This window comes from Nipponia nippon, unplaced genomic scaffold (genome assembly GCF_047370975.1).
Source record: "Nipponia nippon isolate SJK-2023a ecotype South Korea unplaced genomic scaffold, ASM4737097v1 scaffold_6, whole genome shotgun sequence".
Classification (NCBI taxonomy): domain Eukaryota; kingdom Metazoa; phylum Chordata; class Aves; order Pelecaniformes; family Threskiornithidae; genus Nipponia; species Nipponia nippon.
Genome location: NW_028262380.1, coordinates 64,895,191 through 64,907,576, shown reverse-complemented (window position 1 = coordinate 64,907,576; position 12,386 = coordinate 64,895,191). Strand labels below are relative to the sequence as shown.

Below are 12,386 nucleotides of genomic sequence, written 5' to 3'. Positions count from 1 at the left end.
CTCCCATTGGCGGCCGCCGCTCCTCGCGCCCCGACGGCGGCCCGGCCTCGGCGACCGCGGTCCCCGCGTTTCACGCAGCCCCGCGCGGCGAGGGGAGCGCGGGGCCCGGGCGGGCGCAGGCGGGGGGCGGTTCCTGCCGGGGCGGAGGCCCCCGGCTCGGCGGGGCGGCGAGCGGTGCGTGCGCAGGCGGGCCGCGGGCTGCTGGTAAATCAACAACCCGCATCCTCGTCAAGAGAGAGTAAAGTTCAGTCAGGCCATCAAAGGCCCTTCAGCAGAACAATGAATCCCTTTCTGGATCTCCTCCTGTTTCTGGCGACGCTCCTCTACTCCTACTTAGAGGCTTTCGTGAAGCTTTTTGTCCCTGTGAAGAGGAAGTCTGTCAGCGGAGAGCTCGTTCTCATCACGGGTGCTGGCCACGGCGTTGGGAGAGCAACTGCCGTCGAGTTCGCCAGGCGTCAGAGCAGGCTGGTCCTGTGGGACATCAACAAGGTAACGGTACCCTTCACGGCTTGACCCGATGATCTCCGAGGCCGCTGGGTTTTTCATAGCGGGAGAAGGGCTGCATGCAAATCGCATCCCCATCACCTCCTTCCACGTCCGCTCCCATCGGCTCAGGCTCAGGCTCAGCTCGCCGGCTGGGACGCTGAGCGCCAGCGGAGGGCTTGGCCCCCCTTGCGCCAGAGGACGTAGGTGGCTGGGTCCCACAGGTACCCGGCGCTAACCAGCGAGGCGGCACGCACGGCACGTCAGAGGGCACCTGCGAGAGAGAGGGCAGGCAGTGGTCAGCGAGCTGCTGTGGGAGCCCCTGCCTGGGCTGGCAGAAAAAGGCAGGCTGAGACCAGAAGCCTGTCTCTACGGAGAAGCAGGTTTTCCTTCTGCTCGCTCTCTCTCTAGCCTCAGATATTTTGCGAATGTTGCTGGAAGACGTGTCTCTCTACTCGTATCGATGGGCATCACTGCGCTGAGCTGAGTGTGAGCCCTGCTGCCCTCTGGCACAGTTACACATGTAGACGCCGCCTTGCTAAACGTCCACCCTAGCCCAGACTCTCTATTTCAGATAATTTGACTAGAACGCAAAAAGACCTTGGCAAGCGGAGGACGGACAGATACAAACACGCAGAACGTCGTTCAGCAGGGATCAAGGCAAAGTGCCGTGCGTAGGAGCGATGGGCTGTACAGAGGGGGTGAGTGGCTGGGCAGCAGCGCGCAGGAAGGGTTTCTGACACCATGGATCGGAAACTGCAGAGCAGTTCATCGTGTCATCCTGAAGCTGCAAAAACAAAAAAAAAACAAAACCGCACCACCCACCACAAACAAAAAAACCCAAGCCAAGCCTGGCATGGAGGGATGTGTAACCAGGGAGGATAGTGTGTAATGTTTTCGGTGTCCGTTCACGCTACCCATTACAGCTAAGATCAGACTTTGCGTGTGCTTGTGGTCCAGTACCACATCCACGTTCTCCAAAAAAGGTGTGACTCGGGGCAGGGGGGAGGGCGGCACGTGGCAGTAGTCTCCCAATGGAGACTTGGCTGCCGCCAAGTAGAGTGTTGTCCATGAGCGCTGGCATGGAGGAAGAAGGAAGAAACTTAATAGCAAGTGAGTGAGCTTTGCTGCTGGGAAATACAATGTAAGGGTGGAGGTAAGCAGGCACTGAAACACATTGCCAAGGGAGGCAGTGGATCCCGACGGTTTTAAGAACAATTTAGATGATGATAGAAGGTCAGAAACCGCATGACCCTGTTGATCCTGCCGGGAGGCAGAAAGATGGGCTTACTCTTTCTTTCCCTCTAATATAAACGGTGGACATCTCCAGATGCACCCGAGCAGCAATGTGCCAGCAGGGTACAGTTGTGCAGGCGTGTCTCTCTTTTCTGCCTCTTGCAGCACGGCGTTGAGGACACGGCAGCAGAATGCGAAAGGCTGGGAGCCACTGTTCAAGCCTTCGTGGTGGACTGCAGCAAAAGGGAGGAAATCTACAGCGCTGCAGAGAAGGTAGGGGGGCAGGGGCACGTCCAAAGGCTTACCCAAGCGTGCTCGATTTTCAGAGAAGTCAGGAAAACAGGAGAAGAGGTACTGTAGGCAAATTGTGCAGTAATTAAGGGGGAAGCATCGGATCTAAACCAGATTTCATGGTACTGCTGCACAGTTCCTACCACATCTGGAAACGTGGTGCCATCTTCCTCTCCCTAAAAGAATCCATGTTAAGAATTAAATTAAGTGGTGCTCATCTTCCACAGCCTTGCATTTCTTTGATAACGAATGACGTGCACCTTTCTGGTGTTTTTCTGTCCAAAAGGTGAAAAAGGAAATTGGGGATGTCTCCATCCTGGTGAATAACGCTGGTGTGATTACAACTGCCGACCTGCTCTCGACTCAGGACCACCAGATTGAAAGAATGTTTGAAGTCAACATTCTTGCTCACATGTGGGTAAGGGCCACTGCAATCTTCTTGTGTATAGCACAGGGGCAGCCGGCTAGACTGACTGTTGGGAAACTTGGTTATCTTCTTGCTGAGCTGAGCCTGGCCCGGTTTCTTCATTCTCTCTTTTCTCTGCGTGAGCTGGCCGGCGCCGGCCTCATCTGTGGCACGGTTGGTCTCTGTCATAGGGGAACTAGGGTTTGTCATGGCATCGGGGAATTTGGGCACCTGCAGCTGAGCACCGAGACCCTGCAAGCAGAAGACACACGGCTGAAAAATACAAAGCAATGTCTTTGTCAGCAGACCTGCACAAAAGGTGGCTGGCACGTGGCGTGAATGGCCAGGCAGGTCAGGCAGAGCAGGGGAGGGCCAGCCCCGCAGCTCCCAGCACAGCCCGGCCGCAGGGCACAGCAAGGCCTGGCCCCTCCCTGACTGCAGCCACCAGCCCGGCGGATCTCCCTGGGCGCTCTTCCCCTCGCGGCTTGTACCTCGCTGTGTCACCACCTTCCCTCCTGGCTCCGTGAGCTGCTTCCAAGCCCGTCTCCCATCAGTCCTGCCTCTCCTCGGGATTTGTCCCTCTCTCCTCTCTCTGCGGACTTTCTCCCAGCTTTCTCCCAGCAGTCTGAGTCGAGGTGACACAGCTGGGCCCTGTCAGAGCTGGGCCTTGGGTCCTTGGCATGCCCCTGCCAGCAGGGGTTACAGGGTGGGAGAGCTTCAGCTGTTAAGGGCTCGTTATTTGCAGCAGAAGAAAGGAGATGCTGCAGATTGACGAGCGTTTTATTGTACGTGCTGGGGTGAGACACTGGCAGCGTTGGCACTGACACCTGAAGCCTAAAAAGCAGCACAGGAAAGATGTGAGAGTTGGCTCCTGTTTACAGCCGACTTCCTGAAACATTCCCATTTGGAGAACAGGTTGCCCGTTGTACCAGCTGAACGGGTATCTCTGGGGCTCTCAGATTCTGAGGCGCCGTGCGGCACATAGCATTAGCGATAGCATTAGTCGCTGAATTAACGATAGTCAGGGTCAGTGCTGAATATGCCTAAGCAAACGTTGTTCTTCTCTCCCTTTCCTCCTCCCCTGCTTTTTTGCCTCTTGGTTCAAATGACTTTCAAGACCACAAGAGCTTTTCTGCCAGCCATGATGAACAACAACCACGGTCACATTGTCACGGTGGCTTCGGCAGCAGGTCATTTTGTGACTTCGTTCATGGTGGCTTATTGGTAAGTGATTTTAAAACCAGCTCTCTCCACTTTTTTAATTTTAATTGCGTCTTCTCCATCAGCAAGCACAGAGTAGCCGGAAGAATCCTCCCGGTGAATGCGGTATGTCCAAAGGACGGTGGGAAGGAGGACAAAAGCACAACAGCCAGCACTTAAGGGTGCCTGGAGGTTCCCGCCCATTTGCTTATTAGCTCTGACTCAATCAGGAGCAATGCTTGTGTGAAGGAACAGTGATGTGACACATCAACTAATGAAAGCTTCTCCTTTTCTCTCTTCCTCACCGATCCAGACTTTTGCTTAGCAAAAAAGGTATCCTCTTCCCTTCTCATTCTTAGAAAGTAGCACTCCTGTGCCGTGTTGCAGTGCTGTCACGTAAACCCCTACTGAGTAGCTTTTGATGCTTCTACCTTTGTGGCAGTGACTGTAGTGAATAGAAATTCTTCTGCCATCACGAGATAAAATTGGGTTTTGACTGTAAAATTACCTTTCAGAAGGTAAAACGTGATAATACTTACTGTGTTGTGAGCAACTGAGAGCTTGATGCATTGCCTGTTTATACTAGCAGCACTTGAATCACGGTGCATGAACAGAAGAACTGTTAGACTGCATATTGTCCTTCTGCGTCAGATCTAGCCCTCTCTAACAGCAGCTCCAGGCGGAGCAGTCTTCTCCTGGGAATGCTCCATCTTAGAGAGTCGCTCACTGCTGGCAACATGTGAACTCCCAAGCCAGGGATTTTACTGGCATTACACCGTCCAAATCAATAGCAGTCAATAAACTCTCTGGTTCTACTTTCTTTGGCGTTGATTTAGACTGTTGGCCTGCACCAATTTCTGTGGCAGTATGTTCCTCAACTTTTGCAGGCATAATGCTTCTCTGTTTCAAAACTCACACGCAAATGTCACGAGACACTCCGGTGCGGTACGAGGCACAGTAGAGGGTTGTTCTCCATTTCTACTCTGCCCAGCCTTCTTAATGTCAGAGATTCAGGCTGCATTCCTTCTAAGAGTCTTCTCACATGGGAGAAACGGCAAGTCCATTGATTGTTGCATATTAGTTGTCATTTTCTAACAATCCCTGACATTCGTCTGTCTGTTTGCAACTAAGGTGACTTCTTCTGAAAGACACCCGCTCTGCATGCCACAATTACTTCCCCAAGCAGCAATATCTACTCCAGGACTACACTCTGGCACAGGGAAAGTTAGAATTAGTCTCTGCCGTGCCTCTTAGCTGGATTACATTTTTTTTTTTGCCTCCCAGTCAGTACTGTGTGATCTTTTAGGCCATTTCCCTTTGTAGAAAGTTAGAAACAGTATTTCTGCCTTCTCATTTGTGCTTTTTCCCCTCCTGCAGTTCCAGCAAGTTTGCTGCAGTTGGATTTCATAAAGCTCTGACAGAGGAGCTGTCTACCCTGGGAAAGGATGGAATAAAAACGACATGTCTTTGTCCAGTTTTTATAAACACTGGATTTGTCAAAAATCCCAGTACAAGGTAATTATCAAACTCTGTCTTCGAATCATAGAATCGTTTAGGTTGGAAAAGACCCTTTAAGAACATCAAGTCCAACCGTTAACCCAGCACTGCCAAGTCCACCACTAAACCACGTCCCTAAGCACCACATCTACATAGCTTTTAAACACCTCCAGGGATGGGGACTCAACCACTTCCCTGGGCAGCCTGGTCCAGTGTCTGACAACCCTTTCAGTGAAGAAATTTTTCCTAACATCCAACCTAAACTTACCTGGCGCAGCTTGAGGCCATTTCCTCTCGTCCTAATGCTTGTTACTTGGGAGAAGAGACCAACCCGCACCTCGCTACAACCTCCTTTCAGGTAGTTGTAGAGAGCGATAAGGTCTCCCCTCAGCCTCCTCTTCTCCAGGCTAAACAACCCCAGTTCCCTTGGCTGCTCCTCATAAGACTTGTGCTCCAGACCCTTCACCAGCTTCGTTGCCCTTCTCTGGACACGCTCCAGCACCTCCATGTCCTTCTTGTAGGGAGGGGCCCAAAACTGAACACAGCACTCGAGGTGCGGCCTCACCAGTGCCGAGTACAGGGGCACCATCACCTCCCTGATCCTGCTGGCCACACTATTCCTGATGCAACCCAGGATGCTGTTGGCCTTCTTGGCCACCTGGGCACACTGCTGGCTCACATTCAGCCGGCTGTCAACCAGCACCCCCAGGTCCTTTTCCACCAGGCAGCTCTCCAGCCACTCCTCCCCCAGCCTGTAGCGTTGCATGGGGTTGTTGTGACCCAAGCGCAGGACACTTCCTGTCCTTCCTTCTTCGCATCAAGGCAGTACATACTACCCCCAGCTTTAGGCCTTATATTCCAACTGACCATATAAAACCAGAAATAAATTGGTGTATAGCATTGGCTAAAGAAAATCCGCAGTGTCATTTAACCTGCATAATGGCTGCATGTGAATTACCTGAGTTTGTGCATATGTGAAGCATCCTACATCAGCTAGTACCACCCCTGTTTTACCACCGTAGCTCTTACATGTGTGCTTTCCTGTGTAGGCTTGGAAAGATTTTGGAGATTGAAGAAGTTGTAGAGGCCCTGATGGAAGGAATACTGACCAACCAGAAAATGGTTTTTGTTCCATCAAGTCAACGCGTTGCTTTACTTCTTGAAAGGTAAGTAGAAAATAAAAAAAACCCACAAACAAAAAAAACCTGCCACATGTATTGAATATAACTTGCTGAGTGTACAACCCTCAAACTTGTAACATCTGATTCAAGATTAAGTTGTATTTTAGAACACATCACAAGGGAACCAAATACTGCAGTGGTTCTTTCTAATGACAACAGCAGACGTCATCCACAGAAAGATTTTCTTGAACCCTCCCATAGGTCATTACGATCCACTTGCACAGCTAACTGTTCTCAGTAGAGAACTCAACTGGTCTACAGGCTGACAGGGAGGGAGAGGGAGAACAGGAGAACACTTTTTCTTCACAGATCGCTATTTCCCTTTTGCCTGTAAACACCACTTTCTCTGAAACAGCAGCCTCGGAGAAGTTCCAGACAGAGCTGAGGACCTGCTGCTTATTAGTGTTTGTTTCTTCATGTCAACGCTAAAGATTGAGGTCACAGAGGCTGGGAAAGTTGCTTTAAAAGGGCTCTACTGCTTCTCTCTGCCACGTAAAGCAAGATTAGTCCTCTCACAGGTCTTTAATATCCAGTGTAGCTGCTCTGCTGAGGAGGTGTTTTCATCAGAGCTCAGGTTCCACACCTGAGAACAACTAAAATGGTTCCAAACCATCAGAACAACTAAATTAATTATTCAGTTAACTTCTACAGTATCTCATGAAACACTTGGTAATTTCTTGTTTGTGAAAGCCAGCAAGCCTGTGTCTAACCCCAGATTTCTTTCTATGAGGAGGTCTAAAGATGTCTGGTTTTTTCTTTCCCCAAATTAACCAGATAAGGTTTTGAAAGCAAAGAGAAAGCAAATGCACACTTCTATGTTCAATATTGAAACTTCCTGGATCCTGCAGCAATATTGTAACCTAAATCATGTCCAGTACATACCTGTCCTGGAATTGTCATAAAAGGACATGGGTGGGATTGCAGTTAAAACTAGTCAGAGATTGATAAGGGCTACATATTCTTTGGAAATAACGCCCAGTTTAAGTCTTAGTCTCAGTCCATGTGTGTGCACACATTCTTCTCCCAGACCAGCTCTTCCCTCACCTGCAGTGCCACTTTTTCCCTGTAATTTAAGTTTCTTATCCCACATTTAATGTCGTGTTATTATCTCTTTCAGGTTGTTCCCAGAACGTGCCCTGGTTGTTCTGAAAAAGCTGACTGATGTGAAGTTTGATGCAGTCGTTGGGCAGAGGAGCAGTCAGTGAAAAGTGAATCTTGATTTCCCAGTGGCACAAGTGAAAACAGAACACGTGCTGAGCGGAGTTCAGCTGGTTTGATTCGGAGCAGAACGAGGACAGATGCTTCCAGGCCACCATTTCCAAGCACACCTAAGGGTTTATCCCACTCCTGCAGCAGGGACATACCTGCGTAACATGGAGTGTTACCAAAGCAGAGGTGCATCTCAAAGTCTAAAGGGCTGCTTTGGCTCTACGTTGCATCGCCCCTATCTCCTGGTGCTGAGGCAGACGGGAATTCCTGGAAAGCCCGTCTTTGGGACAGCACAGCTGCCTACTTGAGTCCCTGAGAATACGTTAATCTGGACTCATCCCTGAGCAAAGGTATCTTTCAAGAAGCAATTTATAGAGGAGGTGGGTGGCCTGTTTCACCTCAATTTATCTTTTTAAATTTAAAAAATGCTCTAATGCACACTGAATTTCATGTACTTTTGTAGTGAGTACCTGAAATAATACAGCTTTGTTTGTAATGTATTACCTAATTACATCGATTATCAATTATGCATCAGCACCATCAACATGCCTCATTCCGAATAAATACAGTTCTTTAACACAAAGGTGTCTCTCGGCAGTGAAAGTGATAACCAGGTCCTAGAGGTGCATTTAAGGTACGGTATCAAGTAATACACCCTTTTGCTGTATCCTTTCTCACACTGCTCATCTGCAATTCCCAGACACCTTTAAAACACCTTCCTGTGAAAACAGTGCAGTATTTCTCTACAAATTACTGGGTGCTCTCCTGCATTTCATGCATGCTAGAGAATGCGGTTTATTATATGAGAGCACAGACCAAGTTGGACTATTTTTTGCCTTACGTTGCAAAGCAAATAATCCAACCTAATGAAAATTCTGCAGGCTGTCTGCTTCAGTATTCATAAGTCAGACTCGTGTATGAAAGAAAAGAGCAAGATTACGCTGAGCCAGGAAAGCCTTCGTTCATGTGCAGCGGGTGAGTTTAAGTTGAAGTCCACAGGGCTTCTGCACCTATGTACAATGCAAGAGAAGGCCTGAACTCCTGGAAACTCCTGGATACGTCTTCATTTTGACTAACACATTCATCACAGCACAAAGTTACACTCATGCAGACACCGGATAACACATGTGCCTCTCTTCCTTCCGTCTCTTCAAACACATGTGCACCAGACCGAGGGTTTATGTATTCCACTCCTCTGAAACACAGCCTCGCTGACTGGAGAAGATGCTGCAGCAACAACATCCCTGTGTGATCCTGGGCTTTACCTTCCCAACCTTGCTCTGCCCCTTCCAGGAGCAGGGGACCAGCGGAGCAGGGATTCTTGGCAGGAGGAGGCACACCGGGTGCTGCAGGTGGTGGTGAGGCAGGCATCGCACCAACCAAGGAAGGACAGCGGAGCAGGTGCCACAACGGTGAAAGGGTCAGCCAGAGCCTGCCAACCACCAGGCCAGGCTGCAGGGACAAGGCAGGTCCCCGGTCACACCAGGAAGCCACACCAGGATCAGCAAGGGACAGGGCCAGGCACTGCACGCCCACAGCGCAGCCCACGCGAGGGCCAGGGCCGAGGCCAGGGCCTAAATGTGGGGGCCAGGCCAGGGGGCAGAGGGCGCACGGGGGAAGGCTCCAGATGAGCCTTCTCACAGCTCCTCATCACAAGCTAGCGGCGTGCTCTGACGGGACCCACCTTGACCAGGAGGTTAAACCCCCAAAGGTCTTCAGCCTGTGGTACAAGAGAACAGCGCCCGATGAAACACAGGTCAAAGACCCCTTCAGAGCACAGATTACCTTTCCACCTACTTGTGCAACTCTTGACTGTGCCAGGCACTTGCTGGCTCGTAGCCATCCGAGGGAGGCCTGAACACGCTGCCACCTTTGGCTCAGATGGAAATGGGTGGCTTCCAGCAGAATCCATCCCGCTCACCTGAGGTTCTTCAGAAAAGGGAGAGCCCTGGCCATCCAGCTCCTCCTGCTCTTAGGTGGCAACAGGCAGAAGGCTGTGCTGCCGGCAGCCTAAATGACACAGAAATGGTTTCCTTTTTGCTCCTGTAACATTCACATAACAGGACATTGGGGGTTGTCAAAGCCCAAGTTCCCAGCTTGGGAACTTCTGCTTCACAGTGCAAGATTCCTGTAGCCAAGAAAGGAAAAGAAAGAAGGGGTTTGCAAATTCCAGGAAATTAAAAAAAAACCTTGAAAGCCAGTTAAAGAGTATTAGACATGGGTTGTACTTAAAACTAAGACCCTCCAAACCCCAAAACGTTTGAGAGAAGCATGCTTTGAGTCCTGAAGGATAAAGGAGGCCAATTTGCACGCGTGTTCCATGAGTTATTTTGTAAGTCTGTTTTCCCTGCCTCAGAGGCATTCCCCAACTCTGAGAACAGTGATTTAATGTCTTGTGTCTACTCTGAAAGAAGTTCTTTGTTTTGTGCTGCTTCTGCTTTTATTTGAGCTACATATTCAGCTCTTGCTAAGAGGACAGGCCTGTCAGAACTGAGCGCCACATGCTCTTCTCCATGTTGCCCGAGACTGCAAGTCTTCTGCTTGGCATAAAGAAACAGATGCAAAAAGAAGAATTTAAACCTTCATCTCCTCGACAGCAGTGACAGAACTGAACCATGAAGCCTTCTGGGCTCCTCAGTTCTCTTTCTGGCCACAACAGACAAGCGAAGCTTATCCCAATGCCTGGGCATTATGGGTGCCTAGCAGGAGCCTACGCGAGCAAGCGTCATACAGCCACCTACAGCTACGTCCCAAATTTGCAGGGTGGTACCTCACGCCCTGCCTTAGGGCTCGTTACGAGTCAGGTTAGCGACTCTGGCCTCGCGCTCTGCCTCCCTCTGAGGTGTCTCTCGGAGTCGGTGCTTCTCCGCCCTCCCTGCCTCCCCCTTCTCGGCCACAGCACTGACTGGAGCCCCGTGCCAGGAAAATGACAGCACCGCTGAGCCGTGCAATTATGGCCTGGCCCCAACGCCGATGTGTTAATTAAGAACAGAACAAAGTTCCAAGAAAAACGTAGGAAGGGCCTAGCTCTGAGTCCCTCTGCTGGAGCTGACCCAGTCTCCCGCAGACAAGATGAGCAGCGGCGCAGCCAAAGCACCAGGGCATTTTGGCTAGAGTTCTGTGGAGCTCCTCTTCCCCGGCTCTTGCAGCTGTTCCACTTTCAGAAAGCACAGGACCTCACAGGGATTTTACGTACCAGGTGCACTATGTATTCCCTGAGCTGCTGCACCCAGCATGCAGATGCCACTGCTGTGACTGCCCTGCTATCTAACGGAGGCTCTGTTCCCCAGTGCGGGAAGCACGAAAGAGAACTATTGGCATCCCAAACCCTATAGTTGTGTCTGTAAGCTACATAGCCAGGCACCGCGCTCATGCACTGTTTTGCAGTCATCCGTGCTGTCGAAGTGTTAGCGTGCTTCCTGGCATAGCCTTGGCCCATAACCATGTCTGGCAGCACATGCTCTGGCATAGTGTGGGGGCAGCGCGTCCCCAGGTACAGAGCTGCTGGGCAGGCAGCGCGGGTGAGACCATCTGCTTTGCAAGAGGCGTGGAAGTTTACAGACACGGAAGCCTTCTGAGGACGCCATCCAAATCAACGCTGGATAAAACAAAGGAGCAGCTGTGATAGTTTCCCTTTGTCCACTATATATATGCAGACCTGAAGGGTCTGAAATTTGAGATGCTCATTATTAGAGGAAAGAACAAGGTTTAACAACAATATTTAGTGACAATATTTAGCATTCATAATTACCGTCTTCATCATGGTAAGTAAAACTTTCAAGAGTCTCTACCTGGCTTCAGCTCATCTCAGTCACATTGAGTCTTACTGAATTTCTAATATCATGGCTTAAAGCTCCCCACAGCACTGCAGCCTGACCTGTCTCTTTAGCAAAGTCTGAGAGCACTTATTTGGAGACTGGCTCTCCTGCATTTTTCCAAAGTCCTTGAATCCTACTCCGAATGTTAGGAGAATCATCCCAAATTGTGTTTCTTGTCACAAACCTAGGCCGCTTGCAAGCAAAAATCATGGCTGTGCATCTTATTGCCACTGCCTGCTAGCACTGAGGCCCCGGCCTCATGACTGAATACTGACCCCAATACATGACTAAAATACTCATAGTATTTTAATGCTTGCAGGTAATGCCACTATGCATAAAAATTATGCAATTTTAGACATTTCAGAACATGGATTTCTAAATGCACAGAACTTCCTGAATGAAAGGGTTTTTATGTTTTGGTTTGTTTTTTTTTTCCCCTACTGCTCCACTGAAATTATGCATCTGAGATCACTGGCTGTTCACAGTGTTGCAAAACTGTCTGCAAAATTCCATTCTGAAACAAATTTTTGGTACCCTAAGCCTTTTGGATTCTTTCATGCTGCATCTAGTATCTGGCCATGCATTTTGCTCTTTTCCAAGCAGGCCTCTTGCTTTCTGTACTTAGGCTACAGTTTGAGCTCACCATTAAGATGATCGCAGTTTTACTGCAAAACCTCTATTAGAGCATGAATAAGCTTACATTTATCCAACAAGCCAGGTGTTACTGGGAGTAAACACGTTCTCATGCAAATTATTTCCCTTCTGTGTTCTCAGCCTTTTAATGTTCACAGCTGGTAGCTGATCATTTTCCAAAACATCACAATCAATGTTTTTCAAGAAACATTCTAGTTAAACAGATGCTGAAACAGGAAGATATGCTCACTGCTCAAAAATAACCCAGTGACAATAGTGACTGTTTTTATATAATGGTATAACTGTTTTTAATATTATGCAGAGGCAGTCTGCATTTACTCTCGTCTAGTGATTTCTGTGTAGTTACACTGAAATTATACTGGCAAAAGACAAAATTCAGGTCTCTCTGGTAGGAGAAACAATGAAGGGAAA

At 49.4% G+C, this 12,386-nt stretch overlaps 1 protein-coding gene across 1 annotated transcript; it reads left to right on the top strand.

Moving 5' to 3' along the window:
• Window positions 1-25: 25 nt before the first annotated feature.
• Window positions 26-8,089, top strand: LOC104019866 (estradiol 17-beta-dehydrogenase 11-like). Its single transcript, XM_087737641.1, has 7 exons — window positions 26-489; window positions 1,885-1,992; window positions 2,297-2,428; window positions 3,534-3,640; window positions 4,994-5,131; window positions 6,163-6,279; window positions 7,412-8,089. Exons 1-7 carry the CDS (start codon window positions 280-282, stop codon window positions 7,497-7,499), a joined length of 900 nt encoding a protein of 299 aa, XP_087593767.1. The 5' UTR covers window positions 26-279; the 3' UTR covers window positions 7,500-8,089.
• Window positions 8,090-12,386: the final 4,297 nt, after the last annotated feature.